General features: G+C 51.4%; 1 protein-coding gene across 3 annotated transcripts in view; it reads right to left on the bottom strand.

Annotated features, from left to right (window-relative positions):
• USP24 (ubiquitin specific peptidase 24) overlaps positions 1-7,038 on the bottom strand; it is a 136,824-nt gene extending 129,786 nt beyond the window's left edge. For 2 of the 3 annotated variants that reach the window (XM_072820379.1, XM_072820378.1), the window contains exon 1: positions 6,667-7,031. In XM_072820379.1, coding sequence (XP_072676480.1) covers positions 6,667-6,993 — 327 coding nt within the window. In that variant the 5' untranslated portion in view covers positions 6,994-7,031. Of the gene's footprint in view, positions 1-6,666 lie in introns of all 3 variants that reach the window. The other variant, XM_072820380.1, reaches the window with a different exon arrangement.
• Between the last annotated feature and the right edge of the window lie 1,415 nt (positions 7,039-8,453).

The raw sequence follows: 8,453 nt of genomic DNA on the forward strand, positions 1-8,453 counted from the left end.
AAAACAAGTAGATTCCACTTCCCTTACACAAATAAAAAATATAAGGCACCAATAATGGAAGCTAGGTTTACAACTCTGGAAAGAAGTGAACTCATTAACCTATCATAAAATCAAAAAGGGTACCAAATACTTCGCCAAAAACTCACTATAGAGATTATCAACAACAAGCAATAAGTAATGCCTCCCACCGCTAATATGCTAATTAACAAATGTTTGATTGTGATTTTAAAAATGTTCCAATACTAAGCAACAAAAATTCCTATAATAATGAGAATGAGAATTACAAACCTAAAATAGAAACTAAAACTCCCCAGAAGGAAGGTGAGATAAACATTTACCCTTTTGAAAACGAAGCACAACTTTCTTGGCAGCGCCTGAGCAATCCAAAATCTTCAGAAAAGCCCTTTGCGTCTGAATTTCCCAGGTACCTGAAGCTTACACCTTAATGCGCCCAACCTTCTTCTTAAATTTCATTCTCTTGTTTAAAAACTAAAACCTTGCTAAGCTGTACTACACATTCCTGATCCTTCTTAAACAGAGCATACTGGAACCTCTTCTTGGGGACCGTATTACTAAACCCAGCCATCCTCCGGGGTTGTGAGACACACAAAGCTGTTTCATATGGTCCTGTACACACTGGCTGGCCTGCTCTGGTGGAGTCCGCTTTCAAAGTTTTCCTGTCCCACCCCCATACCATTGAGCTGCTTGCTTGTTACTTCTCACTACTGTCAAACGTGCTTTCTAAATGCTCATCATCTCGTGTTGGGACTGCTACAAAACTCTTCTAATCTGCCACTTATAATTTGATAGGAAACCTAATATTAAAATTTATTTGAACTATGGGAAAAAACCAAGTTAAAACAACAAATAAGTGAAACGCATGTAGTGAATGCACTAAAATGTGTGGGGATGTTTTGAAATGGTTCAATCTGATATATTTATGTGTTTACTTATTTCTCTCTAGTCTTCCAAATGGGAAAAATTTCCTGGAAAACTGAACTCCAGATATAAAAAGTACTATTTGGCTAAATCTTTCTAAATACAACAGTTTCCTATTCGAAGTAAAAAAATTCTCATCTTGGGCCGCCCTGGTGGCGCAGCGGTCTAGTGCCGCCTGCAGCCTAGGGTGTGATCCTGGAGACCCTGGATCGAGTCCCCTGTCAGGCTCTCTGCATGGTGCCTGCTTCTCCCTCTGCCTGTGTCTCTGCCTCCCTCTCTCTCTCTCTGTGTCTCTATGAATAAATAAATTTTAAAAATCTTTAAAAAAAAAATTCTCATCTTCATACTTAAAATTCCAATAAAATCAATGTTGTATATTTGGCCAGTAAACACAAAAATGTGTAGTATACCGTGGTCTGCTATTTAAGTTGTATTAAAGTTGCAATTCTTTCTTCAAATTGTTAAAACATTAAAACATTTACTTTTTTCTTTTCTTTTTTTTATTTATGATAGTCACACAGAGAGAGAGAGAGGGAGGCAGAGACAAAGGCAGAGGGAGAAGCAGGCTCCATGCACCGGGAGCCCGACATGGGACTCGATCCCGGGTCTCCAGGATCGCGCCCTGGGCCAAAGGCAGGCACTAAACCGCTGCGCCACCCAGGGATCCCCAACATTTACTTTTCTAATATTGCAACTGGTTTTAAGTTAATAGCATTACTATGCTATATAAAACTGTCACTACCTACTATGATTTCACTAAGAGTACACTTGCCAACATACAAAAGGTACTTCCTTTGTGCCAGATTACTCTCATTTTTAACAACATATGGCCAGGTAGTTACAAGGTAAGAATCCAACTGTTAGATGAACTCACAGGCCTAATTCCCAAAGGAGATTCATATACTAGATTATAAAGAAATTCTTGGTGTAAAAATTAGGCTATGCTAATTAACCTTGCAGATTCCCTATTTTTATTTCATCAATTTCAACTGATTTTTTGGAATTATTTTACTTTTTATTTTAAAATCTTGACATGGATTCTTCTTTTTTTTCTTTATAATTTATCAAATTATGATAAGCCATGATTTGTAAGGTCTTGTATTCAAATTACTTATAATTAACTAAAATTTGTTTATTTGTATTTACTTCATACTCAAATGTACAAGTATTGTTACATTTCAGGAAAAAAAGAACATGAAGTTTAACATAAACTTTAATATAAGTATTGATATTAAAATTTTATTTCATTTATAATTACCATATACTATCAAAGGAAAAAAAGGCAATGAGGTAAGTTAAAGTTAGATATATTACCACAGGACCAAACTTGGGGCTCTAAAAAAACTAAAAAGCAATGGAATCTTGGAAATACAACAAAATACCTTAGGAAGGAAGGTTCATATTAAAATGGGAATAAAACAAGCGTTCCCAACAGTTAGAGCACAATATTAAATGTCAGTTGTAGGAATATTAATTAATTATCACAGAACTAGACAGCTAGGAAAGGTATTTCTAGCTGTTAACTGAAATCTCCTTGTTAAAAAAAAAAAAAATCCATCTCAGTGTTTTCTAACAAATAAGACAATAGCGAGTAAGTTACGTTACACAACTGTTAAACTGTGTAAGATGCCCCAACAGCACCTGACTGATTTCTACTGGTCCCCGGAACAGGATCACACTGCCTAAGAGACATATTCTCCCAACTCTGTGAAGGACCCAACAGGGAAGCATGCCCTTAGCAGTGGCCAGCAGGTAAGAAACAGTGAAGAAGTCGGAGTGGGGTATTAAACAACCGGTAAGTTATTTAGAGCAGCCGTGAGACTTTATTCTCCTAAATAACAGAACAACTCTTATCTGGCTTGGACAGGTTTTGAAGTAATACTATTCAAAATCTAAACTGGATAGCTTCTCAAAGTCCCTTCCTGACACGGAAACCATGAATTACATTTATCCAACAACAGTAGTAACGACCAAACACAACATGTGCAAAGCAGTATCTTCACTTAACTGGAGGATACTGAAAAGGTGATTTTCTGAGCAATTCTGCGTGTTCTGTTAAGTATCTGGGTGTTTTAAGGTTTTTTTTCCCCCCTCTTAGATATTTGAGTGTTTATCTGCATTCTTCTTGCTTCTTTTGAACCAGAAATTAACTGCCTTTATTTTCCAAACTTTAATTTTTAAACTAAACCCTAATTACAGCATGGGCCCAAATTACTAAACTGATTTACCTAAGTACATGACCTTGGGAAATCACTTCTTGTAAAATGAGTGGCTTGCACTGAGAGCCACTAGAATGTAACCTTTACATTCATTACTCTATTCCCACCCCCACCCCCCACCAGGTGACATGGAAGTCACTGAATGTTTACTGCCTGTCCCCAAATGACAAATATAAATGTAGTTACTTTTTCTTTTGTAACATTTATATTTTAATCTGTATATTCCCAAACATCCTGAAGAGGACACTAAAACCAAAATTTCCTATGCATCAAAAATAACTTTACATAATTTAAAATCAGATACTCATTTTTTAAGAAATAAAACAAGTAGATTATACAAGAACTGACAAACGTCACCCAGTTTGTTACACTTCCCTTTTCTTCCTCCCCATTAACCCATTGGTCCGTCCTGACCCTTCATCTGAAAGGAGAAAATGCATGGGTCATGCAGGGAGAAGGCCTGAGTTCTAGTCCCATTTCTTCCATTAACTGGCTCTGTGCAGACAAGTCACTTCCCCCTTAGGCCCTGTCAGGCTGTTTATTTCAACAAAAGAGCTGAACAAATTATTAATTTCTAAAGTCTTCCACTCTGAAGATCGAATTCTTTCATTCTACTCATTATTCTACTCCTAATGGCTTGATTTGGGGCTTGCCATCATTCCTCAACTCAAAATTGTCTTTTTCCCTTCTTATTTTTCCTTAACTTGAATCTGATCTAAAACCATGAGTAAAGCAGAGTAAAAAAGCACAGTGTCCTTGAAGTCAAGGAGCTCAGGCTCAAATCCAGACTGCCACCAGCGAATCCCATCCCTAAAATGGTGATGTTGTGAACTATCTCACTGAGGGTTAGAAGAATGTATAAAGCACCTAATACAGTGCCTGACATGTTGGAGATGCTCAATTAGCACCTTGTTCTATTTCCCAGGATCAAAAGCCTCAGCTTCCCAATGTCTATAGCAAGGATGACCAACCAGCAAGCTGCACAGGTGGCAAGCAGGCGGATTTGTAAAACTACAGGTAGAAACTGGGTTAAACGTTCTCACCAAGTCACTGTGTGCCTGTCAGGTGTCTGCCTGTAACCTGCCAATATGGTTCTGGGGAAAGCAGGCTCAGCCACAAGTCCCTCCTGAACTCTGAAAAGCAAATGGTGCAGCCTCCTCAGACCAAATCCTCAGATCAAGAGGAAATGAAAACTTGACACAATTCTTCAAAAAAACCCGATAGATTCTCTGGATTTTACCTGAAAGCAAACTCCTCAGCCTGCCATTAACGTGAAAAGAAGCCAGACCCGTTTCTTTGCATTTAAATCTATAGGCCAGTACAGCTAATGCTGGAGTCCACCAAGCATTATTTAATTTTAGTTTTCAATTATAGGCAATGAAGAGGTGTGACAAAAGAAAAAACAGTTTTTTCAACGAAATGAGGATACACTGAATTTCATAGTTACACACCAATATACCTTCAGAGAAAGTAACAGCTTTCTTCTTGATTTCAAAATTGGGTCAAAACTGGAATAAGCAAGTAGAGGAGTGACAGGGACTTGCAAGGAGAAACTCATTTCTTAAAGTGACTTAAATACAGTTATTTAATTATGTGGGATTGTTGTCCCAAATGAGGAATAATAACAATCTTTACTTCCATACGCTAGTCAATGATACAGCCAAATTACAGGGTAATTTGAGGGCAATCAATCAAGTGTGTGGAAGCCTGGGAACCTAAGAAATCTTGTAAAGAAACCCGTTTTTTCAAAGTGCCACCTTCTTTTTCCAAGCTACTTCAGCCCAAGCGGCTGTTGCAAAAGCATGTAATTAAAAGGATAGAACACAATTCAGAAAAAATTATTTCAGAAGGCTTAGCTTAAGAATTATCCACATTTCTATCTCTATTTAAAAACACAAGCCCACTAATCTGAGCTCTGAGCTCTTCTGGGATCAGGCCAAGCTGTTCCACTTGTCCACCCAAAATGCACTATCCGAGGACTATCTGACCAAAATTCTTGATCTGAGCTGCCATTTTTTTCTGCAAAGCAATTATTTCACAGGCACTGGCGCTTCTCACCCATCCTTCTTAAAACTGGCTAAAGTAGGTTTCTCTTCCCCGAGTTCTTTGCTCACATCCAACAGGCCTGATTTTCTCCACCCAGACTTGAGATCTGCGATCAGACCCAATGGCCTAAACGGCCCTTTCCCCTTAACAGACTCCTCCACTCCTCCCGTTTCTCTCCCACCCTACCCCTGCCCCTCTGCACAGCACCCTAAGACTGCAATTCCTTGTCACCTCTACTTTTCCCTCATTTCTCACTTTGCCTATGACCAGTACCCCCTCTACCTAGCCTTGGTCCCAGCTTCATCCCCCAATTCCAGGACTCCTCAGCGCCTGCTCTGGACCTGGCCTCTGACCTCTGACCTCTGACCTCTAACCTCCTCGGCCCAATCCCCACCTGGCCTTTTTAAAAAATATTTTATTTATTCATGAGAGGCAGAGTCACAGGCAGAGGGAGAAGCAGGCTCCACGCAGGGAGCCCCACGTGGGACTCGATCCCGGGTCTCCTGGATCACGCCCTGGGCTGCAGGCGACGCTAAACCGCTGCGCCACCGGGGCTGCCCCCCACCTGGCCTTATTAACGCCGGTCCCCCCCAGACCTTCTGGCAGGTAGCCCCCCCCCCCCCCGCCCCGCCTCCTGGGATGATGATCCTCGTCATCCCCAGTGGCTGCCCAGTCCCTCCTCATCTTTAGACCCTGCCCAACCTCCTGTGTTTCTGGTCCTTGACTAAACCCACCCCCATTCCCAACCCCAGCAGTCCTGCCCTGACCCCAGCAAAGGCCAGCACTCGGGCTGGCCCATCCCACTTTTCCTCGGACGCCCAACCCGGTGCGTCCCCCAGCCCAGGGGACCCCTGATGCACGCGCCCTCCGCATCACACGCTCTGGGCTAACGCATCAGCTCTCCCCCAGCGCACATGCTCGGCCCCACCCGCACCCCGACCCGCTGGCCCGCGTCCCGGGGCCCACTCAGCCCCACCCCCGCGGGGTCCTCTCCCTCGCTGACCCCGGCCCGGTGACCTCCGCCCTCTCTCAGCCCCTCCCCCGGGGGTCGCTCTCCCGCCCTGACCCCGACCCGGTGACCTCCGCCCTCACTCAGCCCCCCCAGGGTCGTTCTCCCCACTTGACCCCGACCCGGTGGCCTCCGCCCTCTCTCATCCCCTCCCCCGGGGTCGCTCTCCCCACTTGACCCCGACCCGGTGACCTCCGCCCTCTCCCATCCCATCCCCTCCCCGGGGGGTCGCTGTCCCCCCCGCCCCCGTGACCTCCGCCCTCACTCAGCCCCTCCCCCGGGGGGGCCGCTCTCCCCCCCGCCCCGCCCCCGCCCCGGTGACCTCCGCCCTGGCCGAGTCCGGGCTCCATTCCCGCGGCTTCCCGGGCGGCCCCCGCCCCCGCAGCCCACCGCGGGGTGTGCGCCCGGCCCCGGCCCCGGCCCCCACGGCGGGGCCACAGCCGCCGTCCTCACCTCGGCGTCCACCACCTCGTGGTAGGCGGGCGGGGGGTCGAAGCCGCCGCCGCCGCCGCCGCCGGTGCTCCCGCCGCGGGAGGGGCCGCCGCCGTCCCCGCCGCCGCCGTCGCCGCGAGAGCCGCCGCCGGGCCCGGGGCTGGGGCCGCCGCCGCTGTCCATGGGCTCGTAGCCGCCGTAGTCGAGGCCCGGCCGCTCGTTGGTGAGCAGCGCCACGGCCTCGTTGATGTCGTTCTTGGCCAGGCGCAGGGCCCTGCGGATGGTGGCGGGGTCCGAGAAGCCCATGCACAGCAGCGTGGTCATGTGCTGCTCCTCCTCCGACTCCATGGCTCGGGCCTCCTCCGGGCCGCGCCGGCCGGCGGGCGGCGAAGCTGCGGCTCCCGGGCCTGGCGGGCCGCCCCCGCGCCCCAGCGGGCCCCTGCGCTGCCGGCCTGCGCGCTCCGCTGCCGCCGGGCCGGGCTGGGCGCGGGCGTGGACGCCGCGAGCCGAGCGAGGGCGGCGGGGCGCTCAGGCGCGGCGGCGGCCCGGCCCAGCCCTGCGCGCCGCCATGTTGGCCTCCTCCTCCCCCGCCTCCTCCCCCCTCCCCCTCCCCCCTCCCCCTCCCTCTCCCCCGCCTCCCCCGCCGCCTCCGCTCCCGGAAGCGGCCCGGGCAGCCCCAGGCGGGCGGAGGGCGGGCGCGGGGGAGGGCGGGGGAGGGGGAAGGTGTGACTTTTTTTTCTTTCCTTTTTTTTTCCACTTAGCGAAGGGAGGGGCGGCGCAGACGGGCGGGCGGAGGCGAGGGAGGGTCCCCGGCCGCCGCCGCCGCCGCCGCCGCCCGTGGCTGCAGCAACAGGTCCCCCCGGGAGCGGGCCGGGCGGGGGCGCAGTGGGCTCCCCGGGCCCCGCCCCGCGCCCCCCGCCCCGCGCCCCGGGTGGGCCTCCTTCCTCGCCGCCCGCCGGGCCCGAGATGCGCCGCAGTCCCGCAGGGAGACTCGCCCGGTGCCGCGGGCGCCCCGGCAGACACCCCAGGGCGCCCCCCCAGCTCCCGCCCACAGGGCCGGGGACCCACCCTGGCGGACCATCGCCCCCGCCCCCGCTCCCGCCCCCCACGCGGCCCCGCCCCCAGCCCTCGCACCTCTCGCTGAAAGCGCCCTAACCCGGCGAAAGTGGATTCCCGCCCTCTGGGTGTCCCCTCTGTCCCCGGCCACCTGCACCCACCAGACGCGACCGAACCCCTACAACTGGGAAATCCCGGGCGTCTGAAACCTCTTCCCACGGCCCCACTGGTCAAGGCCAGCGCCGTCTAGGAAACCCCGGGACCCCCCCGCCCCCCGCCCCCGCCTGCGGGGCCCGGCGCGCCCGCCGCACACGCGCTGCCCGGCTCCCGCTCCCCCCCGACCCCCGCCTCCCGCGCGGCCGCACCGCCGGGCTCCGGACCCTCAGCGCCCCTGACCCCGACGGGGCGGCTCCGCGCTCCCCGCTCCTGCCCTCCGCGGGAGGGCCCCACGCCGGCCTGTGCGCCCCGCGTGCCCCGGGAGCATCAGCGCCCCGCGCCGCAGTCGCCTGGCCTCGGCCCAGGGAGCCCAGGCGCTCGCGCCCCCCCCCCCCCCCCCAGCTGCCTTCAATTCGCGCTTCTCTCCCGAGATCCTGAGGCCTTTTCCCTCATCTCGCCGCATGTTCCTTCGTTCAGTTCGCCCCGGTCTCTTCCAGAACCCTGCAGTCCCCAGACTGACCTTTCGCGCCCCACCACACCCTCGGCGTGACAGCCCAGCGCTCAGCACGACCTCATGGATCCCAAATCTTGACTTA

This window comes from Canis lupus, chromosome 3 (assembly GCF_048164855.1).
Source record: "Canis lupus baileyi chromosome 3, mCanLup2.hap1, whole genome shotgun sequence".
Lineage (NCBI taxonomy): Eukaryota > Metazoa > Chordata > Mammalia > Carnivora > Canidae > Canis > Canis lupus.